The 25,340-nt window shown below is 36.9% G+C and overlaps 2 protein-coding genes across 2 annotated transcripts; one reads left to right on the forward strand and one right to left on the reverse strand.

Annotated features, from left to right (window-relative positions):
- LOC106509351 (olfactory receptor 4C13-like) lies at nucleotides 1-468 on the forward strand. Its single transcript, XM_085013398.1, has one exon. It carries the CDS (start codon nucleotides 1-3, stop codon nucleotides 466-468), a length of 468 nt encoding a protein of 155 aa, XP_084869524.1.
- Nucleotides 469-12,623: 12,155 nt separating this feature from the next.
- LOC100518535 (olfactory receptor 9G1-like) lies at nucleotides 12,624-13,541 on the reverse strand. Its single transcript, XM_003122778.3, has one exon. The coding sequence runs from the start codon at nucleotides 13,539-13,541 to the stop codon at nucleotides 12,624-12,626; it is 918 nt and encodes a 305-aa protein (XP_003122826.1).
- Between the last annotated feature and the right edge of the window lie 11,799 nt (nucleotides 13,542-25,340).

Consider the following 25,340-nt stretch of genomic DNA (forward strand, 5'->3'; position numbering starts at 1 on the left):
ATGTACTTCTTTCTCGCTCACTTGTCCTTCATAGATGCCTCCTTATCCTCTGTCACTACCCCCAAAGTTACCATTGACCTTCTCTATCAAAGGACAACCATCTCCTGGGGTGGCTGCCTGACTCAGCTGTTTTTAGAAAACTTCCTGGGAGGATCAAAAATCATCATTCTCATTGCCATGTCTTGCGACCGCTATGTGGCTATCTGCAAGCCTCTGCGCTACGCAACCACCATGCGACATGGGTTCTGCCAGCTCCTGGTGGGGATGGCCTGGGTTGGAGGGATACTCCATGCCATTGTGCAGATTCACTTAGTCCTTGACTTGTCCTTCTGTGGTCCCAAAGTCATTGACCACGTCATGTGTGATTTCTTCTCACTGTTGGAACTTGCCTGCATTGATACCTACTGGCGTGGAATAGTGGTATCAGCTAACAGTGGGGGCATGTGCTTGGTCTTTTTTTCATGCTAATCATCTCCTACATGGTCATTCTGAAATCTCTGAAGTCCCATGGCTCCGAAGGAAGACGCAAAGCCCTCTCTACCTGTGGCTCCCACTTTACAGTAATGGTACTCTTTTTCATCCCTTGTGTATTCAGCTACGTACGTCCCGTGGCTACATATCCTGTGGACAAGTTGGTGAGTTTGTTCTATGGAAGCTTAACTCCCATGTTAAATCCTATCATTTATACAGTGAGAAACACAGAGGTGAAAAATGCCGTGAAGATTCTGTTGAAGAGAAGAGTAACTTGGGTTGTGCATGATGCCTAGAAATTGATAAAATGCACAGGGAGTTGCAAATTGTAAAGGAAAACTGAGAAATCTTGTAGATTATTGACACAAAAAAGGCCAATTCTAATAAGTGTTGATTATTTAAATGTCTAGGCCTTTATTAGGCATTTTGATAACATTTAATATTTTCAGCAAGCCTTTAATGTTCATGTTCATCACTTCAGAATTGACAATGGGAAAAAAACCTATATAGCCCTAGTTTAATGAGTAGAGAGTATGTTTGACTTCAGAGTCTTACATGACTTTACTAAATTCTTTACTTGTGTTACTCAGATGGAATTGGATTTTCCAGAGCACCTTGGTCTCAGAACATCTTCCATTTTTGCTAAGCCTGTATTAAAGCAAAGAAGGGATAGCTGTTCTCGGTAGCTGCCTAGGAAAGGAACAGTTGCAAGAAGGAATCATAGCAGATTTTTTATAATGTGATTTTACAAAAATCAAAAACAGAGCCCTTCATGAAAGAATAATTCATAATCCATTTGTATACTTAGCATAAAATATAAGCCATAAAATTTAAAAATTCTTCTAAATTTGCTCTATATACCTAAATATCCTATGGCTCAGAGCTTTGAATATAAAAGAAATGTTTTCATTTTCCATACCATGACATGAGCCATTTGAAACAAGATTAAGTATCTTTTATCAAAGTTGAACATTAAAGACATATGAGTAGGATCTAAAGCGATTGCTCTTTATGTCTGATACGTATATTTACATTAATACTGTATTGACTATCAGGCATAATCCCATCACTTGATTTACCATATGAAAACCTGTAGTTCCATTGCAAGTATCTCCACTTTACAAAAAAGCAAAGTAAAGCCTAATGTGTTTTACCAATTTGCTTCCCTTTCGCATCACCCATGCTTCCTCCATAAGTTATGCTAGGAAATGTACACTGGAATGCAGCTTCCTTTCAAAGCTTTAGCCATAAGCTGCTAATCCAAGTCTTTAAAACTCAAACCTAGGAGTTCCCCATTGTGGTGCAGCGGAAACGAATCTGACTAGGAACCATGAGGTCATGGGTTCTATCCCTGGCCTCGCTCAGTGGGTTAAAGAACTGGCATGGCCGTGAACTCTGGTGTAGGTTGCAGATGCAGCTCAGATCTGCCATTGTTGTGGCTGTGGCATAGGCCAGCGGCAACAGCTCCAATCAGACCCTTAGCCTGGGAACCTCCATATACAGTGGGTATGGCCCTAGAAAGACAAAAACAAAACAAACAACAACAACAAAAAAAAAAAAACCCTGAAACCTACTTTCTTTCCAATGAAGCGTGGTTATCTGTTAAGTCTATAAACAGCAAATCCATCTGCAGTCATAATAATTAATTCACTTTGAACTTCAAGGAGGTATCATCCATAAGATGTAGACTTTCTCACATGTAGCAATATATTTCATCACTGTAGTTATTTTTCTCTCTTTGAACATTCAAGCTATGCCACTTCACTTTCACAAAAGACCAGCACTGGAATGGTAACAGGTTTCTTTGTGTGTGTGCAAAAGCAAATATCCCCTCCAGATTTCTTTCACATAAGTTAAAAAATGCTCTAACATTGACCTTCATAAAATCAAAATGGCTGAGTTGAACCTTCAGAAAGTGGGAGATACTTGCAATGTGCTTCTACATTTCTGGAGAATACCAGGAAATTCCATATAATTACATCTCTGTTCATCCAAGCATCTCTGCCTCCAGCACTCAAATTCACCTTACTTCTCACAAAATCATTTTTTCCAAGTCAGTGGTTAACCTGAGCTCTTTCTTCCATCATCTGACCACATATTAATGCCCCAGAATGGTACTGGGGAGAATGTTTACTAAGTTGTGCATGGCGTTCTCCAAGGATGCAAGAATATACAACAGAGAAAAGAGAGTCTCTTCAACAAGTAGTGCTAGTATCAACCAAAAAATTGTATGACCTAAAATTTGAGAGTTATGCTTTATTTGGTGGGTATTCTGAGAACTTAAGCTTGTGAGAGTGCATCTCATATAATGCAGTGCATCTGTGATGAAGAGGCAAAGGGAGGAGCCAGGATATATGGGAGGTTTTGCAAAAAAGATCAGGAAGTCAGGACACCAAGATTACTATTAATAAAGGAAAACTTCATAAATCAAGTTAAGAACTTAGAGCTTTTCCATGTATAGGAAGATATGGGGCTATGGTCTCCCTGAGATCATTTCTTGGATAGGCACCTCAGCTCTCTGGGTCAGTGTCCTGTGATTTCTCATCCTAATTCTCCTCAGGGGGCACTCTCTGGGATCTCTGCAGCAGGTGGCTGCTAAATGGCCGGTACTACTTGTTTCCATCCTGAGTTCCCTCAAGGCTTACCTTCAAAGTGGCTGTAATGTGGTGGCTTGATGGCTGCCACATCCTTTGTTTACTCACATGGCCTGCAACATTTTCGTTCACAATCCCTCCCTTTGCTCCAAAAAATCAACCAATATTTGAACAATTTATTTCCTATGTCCCTAGGAATTTCATCCCAGATCAGGTGAGATATATACTGTTGATGTGCCACTCCTGGTGATAATTTATGGATTAGGCCCCATTGAGAAGTTAAAATTCTCAGGAACCTCTGTCTTACCACGCTAATATGATCCAGGAAATATTTTCCTTTATTCCTCCCTCTCATAGCTAGAATCACACTTTTAGAATTATTCTATGTCATAAATATGGTCTATTTATTCGTGATGTTCGGACATGTTCAGTTTTATTGGGGTCTTGGATACACATTGATTTATGTAAGAGAAAACATCTTATAAAAGAGATAGGATATAAGTCACACAGCTGCTAACATTGACAATGTCATAGCACATAGCAACAGGGAGATACAAAGCAAAACATTTTGAAAATAATAGAATTAAATTAATGTACTCAGTTTTAATCTTGTTACAAGAAACCAACAAATCCACAGGCGACCTAACATTCTAGAATGATCAGCTAGAGTGAATAGGATGGTTCATCTTTGTTCACATAGGTATAATTTATCAGTCTGTTTGGGGGCATAGCACAAAAGGAAACCTTTCCTGGAAAACAAAGATCAAAGTCCAGTGTATTTCCAAAAAATATTATAAAGTTATAAATGATGTTTATGACTTCCTTCAGTCCCCTGATTTAAGGAATGTTGATCTGGATGAACTCTTCAGGTTTTCCATTAGAGTTTTGCCATTTGTTACTCAGTTCAGTGATGTTCTCTAAATGAAGGCCACCAGAACCTTGAATTTGTCAAAATGTTCCTTTTACAAATTTTCTTGTAGATCTTCATTTTAAGAAAAACTTAATGTAAAGTAAAGATTGCCCATAAAGGCCAAAACATAAAATGACATTGTTAAATATTTGAATATGATAATTGGCAGGATAGAGGGAGATGTCTGTGATATACAACATTGTGAGAGAGTAACAAGGATTATGACTTTTTGGGGCATGTCAAATTTTAGGAATCTCATATACATGTTGGAATATCTATAATAAACACATTTATTTATACACTTAATCAAGAGTTTATCTCCAATCACATGACAATGTTTCTCATGCAATTTAACAAACCGAAAAAGCCTAATTAGTTCAAAGTTCTTCTCTGCAATGTTTCAGTGTTCCTTTGAAGAATCCCAGAGTTATCTGGAAGCTAAAAGAATGTCAGTTAGATTTTGCAATTTGAGAAATTTTAAAAATGTCAAAAAAATTCAAACAAACAAGTTCACACATCACTGTGAATTCAAAATTGAACCAAAATCCCAAGAATAAAATAAAAAAGCAGGAGTTCCCATTGTGGAACATCAGAAAGGAATCCAACCAGGAACCATGAGGTTGAGAGTTCAATCCCTGGCCTTGCTCACTGGGTTGAGGATTTGGCATTGCCATGAGCTCTGGTGTAAGTTGAAGATGTGGCTCGGATCTGAGGCCGCTATGGCTGTGGTGTAGGCCAGCAGCTGTAGCTGCCATTAGAACCCTAGCCAGGGAACCTCCATATGCTGTGGGTACAGCCCTATAAAGACAAATTAAGTAAATAAATAAATAAATAAATAAATAATAAAATAGAAAAGCAAATACAAATCATTTAAGGGCACAGAAATCCACATGATATCAATGGCAGTGATCAAAGAAAATTTTGTTCTCTTAATAGAGATAGAAAATTAAATCTAGTCTTATGTTAGCTTCTTTTTTAAATTTTTTTAAAAATAAAATTTATGGCCATTCCCAAAGGCATATAGAAATTCCCATAGAAGCCATTTGTTTGAGGTCAGAAGCCTCTAAAAATATTTTTAAGTCAGTGTTTTGATTTAACTGCCTACAACACGCCCCAAACAAAATCAGCCCCAGTTGGCCCTTTCATGCTGAGATCTCTTTCAATAAAATTTAGGTATTTCCTTCCCTTGATCGGACGGATCCTTGTCAATTTCTGGCTTCCTTGCTGTGGTCCAGACACCAGGGATCACTTCATGTGTGACATTTTCCCCTGATACAATTGCCTACAATGGCTCCTTGGTGGTCTCTTGGTCATTGCAATGGTGGGGTAATCCATGTGATTATTTTTACAATGTGTTAGTATTCAGTGTGTTCATCCTGTATGCCTTGAGGACTCAAAGCATTGCAGGAAAGAAAGAGTCCTCTCTACCTGTAGCTCACTCATTACAGTTTTAACTTATTTTTGTGCCTGTAATTTTGTGTATTTGTGAGAAGTAGCTACTTTCCCATGGAGAAAGCCATAGCAGACTTCACTATTATTCTTGCTCCCATGAAAAACCCTGTTCCTTACACAGTAAAAATACAGAGGTCCGAAATGCAACTAGGATGTTATTAAACAGGAATGAAGTACAGACAATAAATGACCAAAAATGAAAATTTTGATAAATAATGAAGAAACTTGATGAATCGATTTTAGGCACATTAGTTAATGACATTTTTGTCACTTAAAAACTGAGTAATGGGACTTCCCTGGTGGCCTAGGGGGTGAAGATTTGACATTGTGTTGTGATTACTATGGCTTAGGTCACTGCTGGCCTAAAAACGTCCCCAAGTCGCTGGAGTGGAAAAAAAAAAAAAAAAAGGAAGTAATGACTTGATGAAAAGTGAGGCCAAATATGATTGTTGCAAAATCTGACTATATAGAAACGCAGAATAAGTGCAGTTTGCTTTTAAAGCATTATAGTCATAGCAGAATACATAATTATTATATGCCTTTGAAATATGCTTACAATCCAAACATTTATATGGAACAACAAAAGACCGAGAATCACCAAAGTAATCCTGAGAAACAAAAACCAAGCAGGAGGCATAACTCTCCCAGACTTCAAGAAATACTACAAAGACACAGTCATCAAAACAGTGTGGTACTGGTATCAAAACAGACAGACAGACCAATGGATCAGAATATAGAGAACCCAGAAATAAAACCCTGACACCCATGGTCAATTAATCTTTGACAAGGGAGGCAAGAACATAAAATGGGGAAAAAGAAAGTCTATTCAGCAAGCATTGCTGGGAAACCTGGACAGCTGCATGCAAAGCAATGAAATGAGAACACACCCTCACACCATGCACAAAAATAAACTTCAAATGGCTGAAAGACTTAAATATACGACAGGACACCATCAAACCCCTAGAAGAAAACATAGGCAAAACACTCTCTGACATCAACCTCATGAATATTTTCTCAGGTTATTCTCCCAAAGCAATAGAAACTAGAGCAAAAATAAACCCATGGGACCTCATCAAACTGAAAAGCTTTTGCACAGCAAAGGAAACCAAAAAGAAAACAAAAAGACAACTTTCAGAATGGGAGAAAATAGTTTCAAATGATGCAACTGATAAGGGCTTAATCTCTAGAATATATAAGCAACTTATACAATTCAACAGCAAAAAAAACAATCAATCAATGGAAAAATGGGCAAAAGACCTGAATAGACATTTCTCCAAAGAAGATATACAGATGGCCAACAAACACATGAAAAACTGCTCAACATCGCTGAATATAAGAGAAATGCAAATCAAAACTACCATGAGATACCACCTCACACCAGTCAGAATGGCCATCAATTATAAGGCCACAAATAACAAGTGCTGGAGGGGCTGTGGAGAAAAGGGAACCCTCCTGCACTGTTAGTGGGAATGTCAACTGGTACAGCCACTATGGAGAACAGTTTGGATATACCTTAGAAATCTATACATAGAACTTCCATATGACCCCGCAATCCCACTCTTGGGCATCTATCCGGACAAAACTCTACTTAAAAGATTCACATGCACCCGCATGTTCATTGCAGCCCTATTCACAATAGCCAGGACATGGAAACAACCCAAATGTCCATCGACAGATGATTGGATTCAGAAGAGGCGGTATATATACACAATGGAATGCTACTCAGCCATAAAAAAAGAATGACATAAAGCCATTTGCAGCAACATGGATGGAACTAGAGAATCTCATACTGAGTGAAATGAGCCAGAAAGACAAAGACAAATACCATATGATATCACTTATAACTGGAATCTAATATCCAGCACAAATGAACATCTCCTCAGAAAAGAAAATCATGGGGAGAAGAGACTTGTGGCTGCCTGATGGGAGGGGGAGGGAGTGGGAGGGATCGGGAGCTTGGGCTTATCAGACACAACTTAGAATAGATTTACAAGGAGATCCTGCTGAGGAGCATTGAGAACTATGTCTAGATACTCATGTTGCAACAGAACAAAGGGTGGGGGAAGAAAATGTAATTGTCATGTGTACATGTAAAGGTAACTTGATCCCCTTGCTGTACAGTGGGAAAATAAAAAAAAAAATAAAAAAAGAAATATGCTTGGCATAGAAAAGAGTATAAATTTCCTAATCAGATCAGTTTAAATCCTGACTTTACTTATTTATCATTTTACCTGGAAAATTGATTACCTGCCCTGGATCTATTTTTTATGATTTTTATTTTTTCTATTATAGCCAATTTACAGTGTTCTGTCAATTTCTACTGTACAGAATATATATATATATATATTATATATATATATACATATATATATATTATATATATATACATATATATATCATATATATATATACATATATATATTATATATATATATACATATATATATCATATATATATATATTATATATATATACATATATTATATATATATACATATATATATTATATATATATACATAATATATATATATTATATATATATATAATATATATATGTATATATATATATATTATGTATATATATATATATATACTTTTCATCACATTATCCTCTATCATGTTCCTTCACAATTGACTAGATATATCTAGTCCTGTGCTATACAGCAGGATCCCATTGCTTATCCATTCCAAATGCAATAGTTTGAATCTATTAACCCTAGACTCCCAGTCCATCCCACTCCTTCCCCCAACCTCTTGGAAACCACAAGTCTGTTCTCCAAGTTCATGAGTTTCTTTTGTATGGAAAGGTTAATTTTGTTTCTATCATGATCTTCGCATTTTCATATTTTATTACTCAAAATTTCTTCCTTACATCTTACTTGACTCTAAAAACACTTAAAAGATATCATGATTATTCCCATCCCACACATGAAGAACATGAACTTCAAAGAAGTTAAATAACCCACCCAATATCAGGGACAGGGCTAGTATTCAGATGTCCATTCTTCTGAAACCAAATTTGATTCTCTTTCAATAGTTTCAATGCTGTCAGAGAAGAGACCATTCCCTCAGAACCTCTCTTATTTTGTAGTAATTGAAGATTTTCCTCTCAGGGAGTTCCCATTATGGGTCAGTGTGTTACAGACCAGACTTGGATACATGAGTTTGCAGGTTCCATCCCTGGCTTGCCGTGAATGCTATGTAGGTTGTCGATGTGGCTTTGATCCTGCCTTGCTGTGGCTGTGGCATAGGCTGGCAGCTGCAGCTCCAATTTTTTTTCTACTGTATAGCATGGTGACCCAGTTACACATACATGTATACACTTTTTTCTCACATTATCCTGTTCCATCCTAAGTGACTAGACATAGTTCCCAGTGCTACACAGCAGGATGTCATTGCTGATCCATTCTGAAGGCAGTAGTCTGCATCTATTAGATTAATAGTTATTAGTAGCAATTATGTTTGGGTAACTTTCAAAAGAACACAGTAAAACATGTCAGTAAAATAATATCACTATTAGCCATTTGGCTTTCCACTTAGTTCCTTGAATCTGGAATCCTCTTAGAAAACTGAGGAGAGGAGTTATAACAAATATGCATATTAAAAAAAAAACAGGAATCATTACTCCACAGTGGACCAAATAAAGAATTTCTCAACTGAACAAGTACCTAACTTACAAATATTTTTTGTGAATTAATTGCGGCTCTTTTCATAAATGAAGTCTGCTTCTAAAATAAAAATGAGTACAAATGTGTGTATATGTCATAGATGTGTTCAAATTTCCTCTTTTGACATGAAGATGCAGCTCCCATTTCCTGGCCTCTATATGCTGTATTGAAGAAATCAATGGACTCTGGATGGAGCAATGTTTAGCAAGCATAAGGTGGTTAGGAGAACATGATGAAGAACAGTAGCTTCAGGATCAGGAGACAGGGAACTTATTTCACACTATGCCATCACCTCCTGTTTTAGCCTTAAACAACTTGCCCTATTTCTACAAGTAATTTACTTAGGTAAATTAGGAGTCGCTAAGTTCTGAGATTTTTCACAGGCCATTGTGTTTATTGGGATAAATATTGTTCTATTTTCTTTTATTTCAATACTAAGCAAAATTTGAAGAGTTCTGAGACCTCATTCCACCCCTCCTTCCTGGTAAACAGTTTAGGGGATGTCCTAATGGGATGAAAGACTTTTAGAATGGATTAAAACAATATGAGCTCAGCACTTGAGCACTTTGTTATTATGAGATTGATTCTCTACCTATTGAGAAATGTATGAAACTAAGAACAATGTAGGAGGTACCTGATTTTTGAGAATTAGTCTCTAAACCTACCAAATATCATACCTTACCTCAATTAGTTTCTGATAAACAGTTCTGTGATCCATATACAATTTCTCCTGCTTTCTTTCTGGTTTACCCTTCAAGTTTGAGATCCTGTGTTGCTGTCTCTCTAAGGTAATAAACCATTCTATCCCTGGATTTATATTCTGGAAACACTCTTTTCTGGTATTGCCCCAGGAACTCCTCTTGTGAAAATTTCCACACCAGCCAGTTCATGTAAATGAGTCCTTACACAAAGTTGCGATGGCAGCTGGAATGTGCTCAAAAAGATGGTCTTCTCACAGTGGCCCTGAGCTATATCTTCGTTTACAGGAAGGAGTAATGAACAATTTGTGTGGCAGGATGATAAGTTTTCACTTCATACTAATGCAAACTTTCAGACTTAATGACTTTAATTTCAGGAATAATCACATTTTGGGTGGATTTACATATAAGCTTCACCCTGTCTCCTATCAGCTTTCACCTGCAAGCATTGGTCAAGAAACCAGCTGTTTTCAAAAACATGGTATTCCATTACACTTTATATCTACCAATAAATACCAAAGGAAAGGTAGAGTAACCATCCCCTCCAATTCACAGAAACAGTTGGTTTTATTCTTTGTCCCAACATTTGGAAGTAACTGGCCTGATAAAATAATGGAGTGGCTATTTGAAAATGTAGTCATGGGAGTTTCCGTGGTGGCACAGTCATTAATGAATCTGAATAGGAACCATGATGTTGCAGGTTTGATCCCTGGTCTTGCTCAGTGGGTTGAGGATCCAGCATTGCTGTGAGCTGTGGTGTAGGTTACAGACGTGGCTTGGATCCAGCATTGCTGTGGCTCTGGCATAGGCTGGTGGCTATGGCTGCAATTAGACCCCTAGCCTGGGAATCCCCATTTGCCATGGGAGAGGCCCTAGAAAAGTCAAAAAGACAAAAAACCAACCATCCAAACAAACAAAAAACAAACAAAAAAACAAAGCATAGTCATGGTTGACGAGGTGTCCTCTAGGTGTGCAACATCCTTTAAAAGAGCAGCCAATACATGGCTCTATCTTCTCTTTATTAAGAATGTGCATACTTGTATGGCCCCTGTGGTGGCCAGGAATACAAGTTTTCCAAAGGTCCAAGTACAGAGACTCTTCTTGTCCAAAGGCACTAACTCATGATTTCTAAAATATGTCTCTCCATGTGTGTCAAGGTCATGCTTCCAAAAGTCTGCCCACATCTAATAACTGAATGAAGATACCAATGAATGTCATTCTGTTAGACACAGGACTCCCTCGATGAGTAATTTTAATTCTAAGGCCACCCACTGACCCTACTGAACTAATCACAGACTGAGCAATGCTTGAAGAGGCTTTTGTCCATCCCTCTTTCCCTCTCTCCTTCACCTGAGGCAGGCAGCCTTTTGTTGATTCTTTCCACTTTTTCGGGCTCTTTCTCTGTTTTATCTTCCATAGGCAGAGCAAATACCACTAATAACAGTTTTTGCAGGTAATTTCACCTTGTTGCCTGCTTTCTATAGGACCCTGACTCACATAACATCTTTTGTTATTATGTGAACTGTTCTTCCAGATTTACTTCCCTACTTATGACCTTGTACTCAGCATATTTGGAAGTCTACGTGCCCAAGGGTGGAAGGTGTCCCCAAGGCAACCCTCTCAGTGTTCCGAGCAGTTGGAATCCAGGACTGCACCCTGGCCACGTTGTGGATGGATCTGACTCGGGTCATTCTACTGGGCACAGCAATTGATCCTAAACACCAGAGAGAAGTGAGTGGGATGACAAAATATGGTCAAAAAGAATTCTGTTTGGAACTCAGAGTATTTAGCAGTCTATTTTTGGACACACTGGATGTAATTTTCAGGTTAATATGTATCACTATCTGTGTTGATCAGCCTTCACATCTCTGAGGGGAGTTCCTACATTTTGGGGGAAATTCTTGCTGAAATTTCATTTTCTGCCACTGTTTATTTCATTACTGCATATACATACAGAAACAAAGACACATTCATGTTTTATCGACATAAATCACATTAACATTGCCTCACTGTTAGAAATCAAAATTATGTGCAACTCATATTCCTCTTTTGTCTGTCACCTACAGAAATTTTTCTCTTTTGATTAGTGTGTACTTACTGAACTTTATTTTCTGAATGAGTTCCACCTTCCTAGAGTTTTCATTATTTTTATTGTAATAATTGTGTTTTAGTGCTCAGAACATCACAAGTTGAAAGTAGACATGCCTATAGATTCACTCATTTAAAATAAAAGAGGAGCCTGGAGAGTTATATAGTAATTTTCAAAAATCATATTTATAGGAATTTGATCAATGTTTCATTAATTGATTAATTATATATAAGAAACATTATGGAAGAGGTTATGCTTCTTGAACTTAGTTTTAATGATTTATTTCTGGTTGCCTCTAGGTCTTTATGGTAATTCTTCTTGGCAGAAAAAGTACATAGTACATGCTTAAGAAATTCTGTTTAAGGGAATGAAAAGTGATGATTTTAGCTAGTTAATGGTCTTACAAAATGCCAAACATTGATTCAGCTTATTTGTTTTTCTATAAGAAAAAACTACTTAAATATTTTTTATGTATATGAGATAACCAGAATTATTCTTATGCTAAACAAGTGGGATGTCTGTCACTTTATAAAAGAAGGAGAAATATTTTGGTTTTCTTTTTGTTAATATAATGATTTTAATTTTTTTCCATTAACACTTTGGGTTTAAGGTTTCTGTTTGTTTTTAATCTAGTTGAACATGAAATTTAATTGAAAAACCAATGGAGCACTTCTTGGAATATAATAACCTGATTGATAACTATCTTTGCATCCTCTCAGAAGGAAGGAAAGAATGTTCATTTATTTGAAGAGTTTGTTCAGAGCCTCTTTCACATCCTTATTCCTCAGGCTGTAGATCATGGGATTCAACATGGGGAATACCACAGTATAAAATGTAGAAACTATTTTGTCCCTATCTGAAGAATAGCTCGATCGTGGACGGGAATAGATATAGAGGATCGAGCCATAGTACAAGGTGACAGAGATAAGGTGGGAGGAGCAGGTGGAGAAGGCTTTGAGGCGGCCCTGGGTGGAGCGGATTCTCAAGATGGTAGTGATGATGAAGAGGTAGGAGGCCAGGATGAGCATGGCAGGGGTGATGACATTGGAGGCCAGGAGGAAGTACATCAAAGCCTGGTAACCTTCCTTCCTGCCACAAGCCAACTTCACCAGGGGAAGCAAATCACAAAAGAAGTCATCAATGACATTGTCATTACAGAAATTCATGGTAAAAATTCTTTTGGTGATGATGGAGCAGTTAATAAAGCCACCAAGATATGAGGCTGCAACAAAGAATGCACAGAGCTTTATGGACATGGCCTGAGAATAAAGCAGTGGCTTTGAGATGGCCATGTAGCGGTCATAAGCCATGGCAGCCAACAGGTAACACTCACTGTACCCTAGCCCACCAGAGAAGAAAAATTGGGCTGCACAGCCAGCAAAGGAGATGGTTTTCTCTTCAGAGACACAGGTCAGTAGGATCTTTGGGGTGTAGACAGAAGAATACCAGAGATCCAGAAAAGACAGATTCCCAATGAAAAAATACATGGGTGTGTGCAGCCTGGAGTCTTTACAGATCAACACCATGAGGGTGGTATTTCCTATCACAGTCCCAGAATAGACACCAAGGAAGACAACAAACAGGACCAGCTGCATCACAGGGTCTGTTGTGAAGCCCACCAGGATGAACTCAGTGATCGTGTGATTGTTTTTCTCCATGGTTATAGGGACTCTGACCTACAAAGAGAGAAAATGAATTCAGCTTGAATCACTATGGTGAATACACATGCTATGTAAACATGCTAAATAAACTGCACCATATCACTTTTTAACCTACAAATCTATGATCCAACAGTATAAGTTCTTATTTTAGAAACAGTTTTTATTTTGTTAACAAACCACTTAGGCTTTATAGTTATATATTGTTAAATGATACACTGGGTACATTAAATTTTTCAATAATTTGTCTGAGCAAACATCCATTTGAATCAGGCATCTGCCAAATGTGTTACGAGCACTAACGGACAGGAGCTTGGTTAATGTTTTTATAGAGAAGATACAGGGCAAAAAAAGGAAATTATTTTATTGGCTATAGAGTAAGTGGTCATTCAATTGGAAAAAAATTCTAGATGGCTGTTTGTGATTGATTGTTCTTATGTTTTATTTTCTTGAATTCAATTGCACTTATTTGGGCTTAGGTTTTATTTTTGCTTACAAGGTATAAATCAGAGCCAACTCAGTCTAATGGTTTCATTACTTAATGATTTCAACAATATTTCACACCAAATCTCTAATGTTGGTTATTTACTTTTTTTCTTAAAATAATTATCCAACTAAAGAAAGGATGAACTTATAATTTTTATTGTCTTGTTCTTAGGTCTCCATCATATAAATTTGCTATTGCCAACTGTGTGATTTCTTTGCTCAAATTGCTAATTGTTGGTATCTGAAATATTGCATTTCATTTATTTTTATTATATTTTGGAAGCATTAACTACTTTTCTGTCAGCACTTCCATGTATTGGACACCCCACAGCCAATTAAATTCATATTTTACAGTGATATCTAATATCTATAACACATATTATAAGAATAAAAAGAATATAGACAAAGTTTTGGGTACATAAGATGATGATATACAATGATAGGATCATAAAGTACACAGGATAACCAGTGTTTTATGCATATTATAACAATAAAAATATATATTATATATACATAAATAAATAATATAAAGAGCCAGTTTAGATATAATTCACATATACCACATAAATAACACAGTATAGAAATCTATACATTATTTTATATTTTTATTTAAGCGTCTTTCCTTAATAACTATTAGGAAAAAAATGCATGTTTCAGAATATGACTGTGAGACTCATTATTCCATCTTATGATACAGAAATTTGCTCACTGTCTTCAGGAATCTCTGCATGTAGGCTATAAATGATCTGTTGAAATAGATAGATAGGAATATATCTAGCTACAGTGCATCTATATGGCACTTTCAGACAATTCCAATCACACTAACTTTCCACCAACATAGATCATTTTATAGCCAAATAAACAAAATCCCGTGCATATGACTGTTATTTGTGTGTTGGAACTTAGAGTCAACACTAGACTATCAATTAGTGTCACTAACACGTACTTCTGAGTAAAATTTCAAATAATGTAAGATTTTCTTCTTAGGCTTTTGTTACTACTGGTTCTCTAAATGTGTTCTTGTCTAGGTTCAAAGACCCCACAAAACTGAACCAAGTGATCATGTATTGTTTCTCCTCTGATGATCTGTTTGTAGCATTGGACATTGCTCATCGGTTCTTCTTACGGAAAATGGTCACTTCACTAGGTTTCCAGGCCATCATGCTTGCTAGGTTTTTCTTCTATTTCTATGGCTGTGTGTTCTCAGGTGTTACTGCCCCAAGCTTTGAATTTCAGAATGCTCCCCAAATCAACCCTTGAATGCTTTCTCTTTATCTTTTCCATCTATAGTCACTTCCCACTGAATCATCCAATCTAATTACTCTAAATGTTCTCTATACCTGAGTCTTTATCTATCTATCCAACTATTATCTATCTATCTATCAAATCATCTATTATCTATCAAATCATCTATTATCTATCTAATCATCTATTATCTATTATCTATCTAATCAAATATCTTTTATCTATCTATTATCTATCTAATCATCTATCTATCTCTCATCTGTCAATCTATCTTATGTCTTTCTAATCTACCTGTTGCTTGTCCTCTGACTATTTCTCTTCCCTGAATTTTAGACTCTTGGATCCCAATGTCTACTTAACATTTCTATGGGGATGTCCCCTGGGAAGATTAGGAAGAACTGAGTTCTTAACAGTCCTTCCTAAGCCTGCTTTGCTCTCAGATTTCTCCATTTCAGTAAAAGGATTGCATTTTCTCAGTTTAGGGAAAATCATGAGATATTTTTGACTCCTCGTCTTTTGCACTGTAGGTGACTAATCAGAAACACCGTGATTCAACCCTCAAAATATTTCCAGAACCTGCCCATTTTCTCCCAGCCCCAGTGGGTCCACCACACTCAGCCTCTATCTTCTCCCATTTGCTTTAGCACAGAGCTTCTTACTAGTCTCCCTGTTTCCTCCCCACTTCCATCCTTATCCCCCTGAGCCTTTCAACAAAGACAGCAGGTGTGATCCTGTTAAAATACTAGAAAGGTCATGTTATTCCTCTTCAAATTCTCCAATAAATTCATGACTTTTTCAGAGTAAAATCCCCAATCCTTCTAAAGACATGCAAGCTTATTACCTTTCTGCTTCTGGTTCTTACTTTATCCCCTTCACCATCTACTCCACTCCTGCCCAGCTGCCCTCCCTTCTCTTTTTTTTTCTCTTTCTCTTTATTTTTTTTCTTTTTAGGCCATATGGAATTTCCCAGGCTGGGGATCAAGTTGGAACTGAAGCTGCCACAGCCACAGCAACATGGGGTCGCAGGCACATCTGCACCTTACACCACAGCTTTCAGCAGCACAGGTTCCTGAACCCACTGAGTGAGGCCAGGGATTGAAGCCATATCCTCACGGATACTAGTTGTGTTCATAACTCTCTGAGCCACAATGGGAACTTCATTTTTTATTTTCGTCCTTTCACTTCCTGGGACAAACTGTGCTTATTCAGAGTCTTCGCATTGCTCCCTCCTATAGTTAGAATGCTCCTCCTCAGATATCTCTGTAATAAACACTTACCTTTTTCCCAGTTGTCAATTGTCACTAATGTTACCATTTTTCAGGTGTTCTCTAATCACCTTACTGCAGTCCACCTCCTTGACATTTCTTTATGTCCCTTTTCTGCTTTATTATTCTCTCTAGAATAGCTCATTATGTGCTATAACTTATATCCAATTAATTTAACTTTTCATTTTTAAAAATAGAATATAATCTTTCTTATCTGCTTTTGATGGGAAATGTACATCAGTTCAGTGTTTATTTCATTTTAATCTTGAGGCTTACTGTGAAGTTTTGTGGGCCGTTTATTCTAAATGAATACAAACAATGCAAACTGAAAACAATTTTTTTGCTAGTCAAAATCTTTGAAAACATGAATCTATGAAAACTACAAAGGGTTTCCTGTGGGAAAAGTTGAAAAGCCCTAGATAAAACCTTAAACTTAACTACTTTCTGTTTCTATATGCCTGTGATTCTCCTAATTTGATTCTAGAACTTTAACATATATAAAAATAGTAGATAAGTATTTTGCATAATTTACTCTGACAAGCAATGTGCTTAGTACTTCACGAGCATTACTTTACCTATTTCCACAATATCCATCATAGCTATGCTTAATGGTTAATAGAAATAATTTTCATAGGTGACCTAATTGAGTTCTCATGAGAAGCAAGTAGTACAATGAGTAAGTGTTGTCTTTCTCTAGAGACCTGGTGCTTAACCATGAAGTGTCTTCCTTTCTTTCCTGATATTAGATTAATGTTGCTTGTGTGATCCATGGGTCCCTCTCTTTTTGGTTACAATATCCTAACTTAAATTTAATATGATCATGCTGAGATGCTATCCCAGCTAAGTACCACCATACATATGGTGTCTGATAAATGTTTCCAACTAGCTTCCAAATCATCTTTGGGCAGAGTCCTATGTCCCTTGCCTTGACAGCCAATACTGATTCTCATCCTAGAAACATTCTGCTCACTTTACTCAGGACCAGGCCACTTACCTGCAGCTCTCACAGTCACAGCAACAAATGACGATGCCATGGGTCCAGACAACTTATACTTGCTCTAGGTCCCCAGTGTATTTGATGCATTATGTATCTCAGGGGTTCATAGCTTTGAAAGTCTCTAAAAAGCAATTAACCAAAGTGTGTTAACTTTATTTAGGAGACTCTCACTCAATGCAAAAGTTAATGATTTTAAAAATAACATACAATTACTATATTTTGAGTAATTAAATATTGTAAAACACTTTCTTGAGAATTTTATTTGATTGTCAAAAACCTCTATGGAATAAAGATTGCTTTTCCAACTCTCAACAAGAAAATACTTAGTATGAGAGTTTCTAGACTCATACTTAAGTGAAGTAAGTCAGAAAGAGAAAGACAAATACCATATGATATTGCATCTGGAATCTAATATACAGCACAAATTAACCTTTCCATATAAAAGAAACTCATGAACTTGGAGAACAGACTTGTGGTTTCCAAGAGGTTGGGGGAAGGAGTGGGATGGACTGGGAGTCTAGGGTTAATAGATTCAAACTATTGCATTTGGAATGGATAAGCAATGAGATCCTGCTGTATAGCACAGGACTAGATATATCTAGTCAATTGTGATGGAACGTGATAGAGGATAATGTGATGAAAAGTATATATATATATATATATATATATATATATATATATATATATATTCTGTACAGTAGAAATTGACAGAACACTGTAAATTGGCTATAATAGAAAAAATAAAAATCATAAAAAATAGATCCAGGGCAGGTAATCAATTTTCCAGGTAAAATGATAAATAAGTAAAGTCAGGATTTAAACTGATCTGATTAGGAAAAGTAAAGTCTTTTCTATGCCAAGCATATTTCAAAAGCATATAATAATTATCTATTCTGCTATGACTATAATGCTTTAAAAGCAAACTGCACTTATTCTGAGGTTCTATATAGTCAGATTTTGCAACAATCATATTTGGCCTCACTTTTCATCAAGTCATTACTGCCTTTTTTTTTTTTTCCACACCAGCGACTTGGGGACGTTTTTAGGCCAGCAGTGACCTAAGCCATAGTAATCACAACACAATGTCAAATCCATCACCCCCTAGGCCACCAGGAAAGTCCCGTTACTCAGTTTTTAAGTGGCAAAATGTGTCATATTAACTAATGTGCCTAAAATTGATTCATCAAGTTTCTTCATTATTTATCACAGTGATATTTATTGAGAACTTAATATGTGTCAGACACTACACTGACAGCTTTAAAAGAGTCTCTTACTTTAACCTTCACAGTAATCTTGTGAGATAAATATGATTTTTATGCCCATTGTATGGATGATCTGAGACATAGAAATGATCATACAGGCGTTCCCATCTTAGCACAGCAGAAGTGAATCTGAGGAACCATGAGGTTTGGGGTATCATCTCTGGCCTCGCTCAGTGGGTTAAAGATCTGGAGTTGGTGTTCACTGTGGTGTAGGTTGCAGACATAGCACAGATCTGGCATTGCTGTGGCTCTGGTGTAGGCCGGCAGCAACAGCTCTGATTAGACCCCTATCCTGGGGACCTCCACATGCCACAGGTGCAGCGCTAAAAAGACAAAAGACAAAAAAAAATGATTATACATACATTGTTCAAGGTCACAAAATTTGAGGCTTGTACAGGGAAGATTTAAGGCTTTTTCTCTCAGGGCTCATCATCTGTTCCCACGTCACGGCCCTCTAGTACTTCCTATGTTCTAGATGCTCTTTTAGGACCTATGGAAATTGATGGAACTAAGGTATGGGTCCTGACATCAACAAGGGTCCAGTTTATGGGAGAAACCAAATCTTTGTAAACAAATAACTGCAACAAGTTATGTTGCAATTACCTATCATGGTTGACAGAGGGAGGCAGGCCAGAATGGAGAGTTTGCTTGAGTCCATAAGGGAAGTGTTGTGTGTGTGTGAGAAGTGAGAGAAATGTGTGTGAGCTTAAAGAAGCATGGACAGTTACCCAGTGGGAATATGGCATTTCTGGAAAAGGAGAAGAAACTAAAACTATCAAGGCACTGAGTCAGGAAATAGAATGGATGAAGGAACCATTGACGATTTGTCATAGCCATCTACAGTGTAGAGTGTGTTTGTTGGCCTAATGTTAGGCAAGATTGCAGAGGGCTTTCTATGCTACACTCAGAAAACTCTCAAAGGCAGTGGCTTCACTTGGACCAATAATAAGATGTCTGAAGTGTCAGGGGCTGTGCAAAAAGCCTGATGGTGATATGGAGGCAAATATCACTGCCCAAATCAATATGTGTGGAACAAGACTGATTGATGGATAGGTAAACACTCTACACCCATGTCTACTTTAGGATCCAAAAAGTGAGGAAAGAGACATTTCACTAAAGACTCAAAGTGGCCACAAGTGGTTATAAAGCAAGTCAGTGGACACGGCTGACTCCAAAACTCAGTGCTTCTGACTCCACATTCTACGCTTTTTTTTTATCACAGCAAATTCTTCCTAAACCTTCTGGCACGACATAAATATTCCTTCTTTGTAGGCATTTTTTTTCTTTCTACATCCACACTGGACATTCCCAGGATAGGGGGGCAGTCAGAGCCTTATCTGTGACCTACATTGCAGCCTGAAGCAATGCTGGATCCTTAACCCATCGAGTGAGGCCAAGAATTGAACCCAGATCCTCACAGAGACAAGTCCTTAACCTGCTGATCCATAATGGGAACTCCTCATGTAGGCATTTTTGCTCTTAGTCACATCTTGAAGAGAAGGAGCAAATAGCACTTGACTTCCTGACCTCACTCCCTAATACATCCTGTCCTCTTATAAGAGTGGTTGAGAATCTCGTGAGAGAGAACCACAGGTAGACATGAGACAGCTTTGCAGTACAGGGGGAGATTTATATCTCAGGGAATCTTTTTGCTAGGAATGTCTGCATTCTCCCACCTAACCTGTGCACACTCATATGTACACATATTTCATTCATATCCCAAACACATTTGCATTCCAAATTGTTTGTGCTTAGGGTTCATTCATCTTAGAACCTTCTTTTACTCCTTTTAGTTGTTCAAAAATATGTTATCTTTTCCCTGTGCTATACAGCAAGTCCACATTGACCATCTATTCCATATAAAATAATGTGCATATGCCAATTCCTACAGTTACCACAGCAGTTCTTCAAAGTAATACAAGTGGAAGTTAACAACATGGAACTTGCTAAGAGAATGCATATTTGGGGCTGAGCTTTGTCTAAATCCACAATTGTATTCTTTTCCCAATAAAAATGTTGGAAAAATAGGAATTTTTAATAACTTTTTTTGGTCTTTTTATTTTTGTCTTTTCCAGGGCCGCACCCTGGCATTTGGAGGTTCCCAGGCTAGGGGTCTAATCGGAGCTGTAGCTGCTGGCCCACCCCAGAGCAATACTGGATCCAAGCCGCGTCTGAGACCTACACCACAGCTCATGGCAATGCAGGATCCTGAACCCACTGAGTGAGGCCAGGGATCAAACCCTCAACCTCATGGTTCCTAGTCAGATTTGTTAACCACTGAGCCACAAGGGGATCTCCAGTAACATCTTCATCTAAGTCCCATCTGTAGTGTTTCCAATTCAGGATATGTCCTGAACATTGATATTAAAATCAACCAACAACAGCCAATTACAATGCATTCAGAATTTGAGGATCATGAGAGTTAAGTTATATTATTATGTGGAAACGTTATTTGACTCAGCTGGCTTTCTGTATTTTGAAAGGACTTAATCAGTATTAAATTTTTACTCCTTTCCTCCTCCCTCCCTTTCTTCCTTTTTTGTTTTCTTTTTTCTTCCCTTTAGTTATATGAAACAGAGCAATATAATGATCTAGATATTTTAATGTCCATTTTGAAAATGAATAAATCAAGGCTTATGAAATTGAAATGGTATATTTGACCTCACAAAACTAGTAACTTCCTATGATGGACTTATTCTTTTCTTATAAACAGTTTCCATTTCCTAGCCCTGCAATTGTAAATGGTTCCAGAGTTTGCTATGATCAGGAAGGAGAGTACTGAGGGTTCAGATTGGCTATGTGGACAATTGAGAGTGTAATTAGGAATAAAACCATCTCTAAATTCCAGGTGATTCCAAGACATGACTCTGTGTATGGTCTCTGAAACCCACCTTTCAGGTTCTGCTGTTTTTGCATTGAATGTGTCTGTTTTTGTGGTTGCCAGTATTAGGCAATACAGAAAGATGAGGACACCTTGGTCACGTGGAAGGCAGGTTGCACTTAACCATGGTAAAGTTTTACATGCATGGGAGGGAGAAGAGAGGGACAACAAACACACACATCAGGGAGGAATCCCTCAGAACAAATAATTAAATTTTAAATTTTCATTACTGCTCTGGGACATCATCCCTCAAGAATCTAAAATTCAGCATAAAGCCCTAAAATGAGAAGACTCAAATGACTTGGGAGTTTCACTGTGTATGACTTCCTTGTCTTTATTTTTAATATATAAAAGGGCAGTGTTGGATTATAGCACTATTGCATTTGTGGTCATGATAGAAAAAGCTTTATTACATCTCCATTGAACTGTAATTTTTGCACCTGGATATCGTGTCTCTTTTGGCTTTTATGATATTTTTCTTGCATGAATATGTGGTGAGCACAGGTATGAAGCAGATTATTTGTACACATCATTTATGGGGTTAGGGTATTTTTTAATCTGATGTGCTTATGGTTGCTTGCTTATTGAGATATCAAAGATAATAGTAAAATTTTTAAAAATTAAAAATAATAGTAATAGTAAAATGAAACTATCAGGTATTTAACTAAAGGACATTTTGGAATTAAGTAAACTCAAGTACAAATTACGGTTTTGCTAAATATCCTGACTTTGCAATAGCTGTATAACCTCTCTGATCTTCAGGATTTTTTCATATTTGAAATGGATATAAATATAGTGGAGTTGTTGTGAAGATATGATTTACCATCAGCAAAGTACATAAACATGTTTGTCATGTAATGGAGAATTATAATAAGTAACATTTAGGGTGTGTGTGTGTGGGGGTGTGTTTCCTTTCCATAGGGAAAGATTTTTTCTAGGGGTGGACAAGTGATTTAATTGCCTCTACTGAGCATCAAAAATTGTTAACTTTTGTTATGTTTTCCAGCACAGCATTCTTGCTGATGTTAGGGGCTGGCCCTCTTTTAGAACACAACATTCCGGGAACCCCTAATTTCATTATCTTTCTCTTTCTACCTCGTGCATGATCAAAACCAGATCCCAATTTTTTGTTCAAAACGATTTGTGAAGTTAATTCACAGTAAATGGTAGATTATCATCTATGGTGCAATTTATAAACTCTATAAGTGATATTTTTATCATTTCTTTACTGGTATATTTCTATGAATCAGTGATGGATTCTTTAGAAAAATATTTATGGTCTTCCTGTTAGGCTTTTCTAATACTCTTTCTTAATTAGTAAAAGACACACAATTATGATGCTATCTTTATTCTTAATCCTTCAATTCTAGTCTTTATGTTGATTTTTTAATAGTAAGTTTCATTGATTGAGGAACTGATGACCAAAGAAATCACAAATTTTGGCAACACTAAACACACGCAGGGATTATATGAGTTTGCGAAGGCTCTAAATGGCTTTACAGAGATATATCAAGTACTTCCAATTATTAGTTATGTCTACTAATCCTTCTCTTAAAACACAAGTGGACCTCTAGAAAATTAAACAACCAAGTTTAAATGCTCTTTTTAGCTATAATTTTTCTCTATGTGTCAGATATTACGATGAAATTGCTAGATATGCTTTCTAATGTAATCAAAATAATTTTATGGATTAAGTATTAATATAGTTCCCACTTAGCACAGGAGAAAATGAGAAGTTTGGAAATTTATCAAGTGACGTAGCAGAAAAATGCTGGAGTCAGAATCATATTTTGGCTGTTCTTGTCCAGAGTTGATGTTTTATCTCCATGCGCTAGTTCCTTAAAAATTATCCCGTGAAAGTAAGTTATTATCAAAGAATAACAATATCCTGGTATCTATCAAATCCATCTTCTAAATTTAATAAACAATTTAATCACACATTGGAGAAAATGATGTATTCACTTATACAAGTTTAATTTACACAAAGATTAAATAGTTAGCCTTCGAAAATCCTGAATTTTGAGGGAATATTAGACTTTTCTAATTTGGTGTAAAATATATTTTAGATTTCTTCCTGAGACTTGCAGAATGTGAAAGATGAGTCAGTTATCCATGTAATACGGAAAATGCCTACTATTATCCTTTGTCTATGTAATGCTCAAATAGCCTGAACTTGAGTAAAGTATAATTTAGCACATATTGTACCTTTTGGCATCATGCCATATCAACAATTTTTATTCCTCTATTCCTTCAAACTGAATTTTTTTTTCTTTTTTTCTCCAAAATGAATTTGTTGAGCAAATTGAGTGTTTTTCAGAAAAAAAAAATTAAGTATTAGGAAGTAAATTACTTTGCTTGACTATATTCTTTGACTTAAATCATGGCTACTCTGAGGGTGAATTTATTCTTAATCTGAGCTCGACTTCAGAAAAACAGGAAATAAGAAGGGCTTATTTGAGTTCTATGAACATCTAATAGTGCATAATATATGTTAGAGAACGGGAAAGCGTAAACAAACATGACAGGATTCCTAGAAGCCCAAAGCCAATTGGAGAGATAAACTAATAAATTTTTACTTGCAAAGATGCACACATACACATGAGGAAACACATTCAAAGGATGGAACTGTTCATTCGCAGAGGGGACTTTGATTAACTGCCTGGGAGAATTAAATTAGGGAGAGTTTCAAACAGGATGTCATGAGTGCCTAGTGTTTAAAAGACTAAACAGGAGTTTTCCAGGCAGACAAGTTGCAAGAAGGCATTTGGCAACAGTAACTTTCTCCTAGTGAGGTCTAGTGGAGGTTGCAGAGTTTATTCCATGTTTGCTTGCTTGCTTGAAATGCTTACATAGAATCAAGAGGTAATTACAAATCATCCATGGCTTTTTCAACCCAAATTTACTTTGGCGAGTTTGCTTTATATTATGGGATTTTTTTTAAACAAAACTATTTTTATTCTTTTTATCCTTAGAAGGGAGATGTATATAGCTCCATATATTCTCATTGCAACAAAAGGAGATTTATATCTAGCTGGTTTTCTGTAACTTGAGTTGTAAAGTGACTAGAAATGCTCTTTTGAGGTAACCATGCATTTAGAAGAACTAAGAACTATCTTATTTTATTGTCTTTAAAATATAGACAACATTTAAATGTTGAATCAATATATTTATGTCCCTTTACATGAGCACAATTCTACAGATGCATGCACGCCTTGTACGGACCCAGACGTTAATTTTTGGCACGGGTTTATTACTATAGATATATGTATATTTGTTGTAGGTGCTTTCATATGTATTCAGTAATTCCTCCAGTAATTTTGGACAAGTTGTTTACTATCTTAAAAATAGTCTTGGGGAGTTCCCATCGTGGCGCAGTGGTTAACGAATCTGACTAGGAACCATGAGGTTTCGGGTTCGGTCCCTGCCCTTGCTCAGTGGGTTAACGATCCGGCGTTGCCATGAGCTGTGATGTAGGTTGCAGACACGGCTCGGATCCCGCGTTGCTGTGGCCCTGGCGTAGGTCAGTGGCTACAGCTCCAATTCGACCCCTAGCCTGGGAACCTCCATATGCCGCAGGAGCAGCCCAAGAAATAGCAAAAAGACAAAAAAAAAAAAAATAGTCTTGGAGTTCCCCTGCGGTGCAGTGGGTTAAGGATCTGGAGT

The sequence above is a fragment of the Sus scrofa genome, chromosome 1 (genome assembly GCF_054392235.1).
Source record: "Sus scrofa isolate SSC_HxYL_T2T_F1_AM1 chromosome 1, Sscrofa_HxYL_maternal_Yorkshire_Landrace_v2.0, whole genome shotgun sequence".
Taxonomy (NCBI): Eukaryota; Metazoa; Chordata; class Mammalia; order Artiodactyla; family Suidae; genus Sus; species Sus scrofa.

Coding starts and splice junctions, on each gene's coding strand:
- LOC106509351 (XM_085013398.1), top strand. CDS start 1: ATGTACTTCTTTCTCGCTCACTTGTCCTTCATAGATGCCTCCTTATCC.
- LOC100518535 (XM_003122778.3), bottom strand. CDS start 13,541: ATGGAGAAAAACAATCACACGATCACTGAGTTCATCCTGGTGGGCTTC.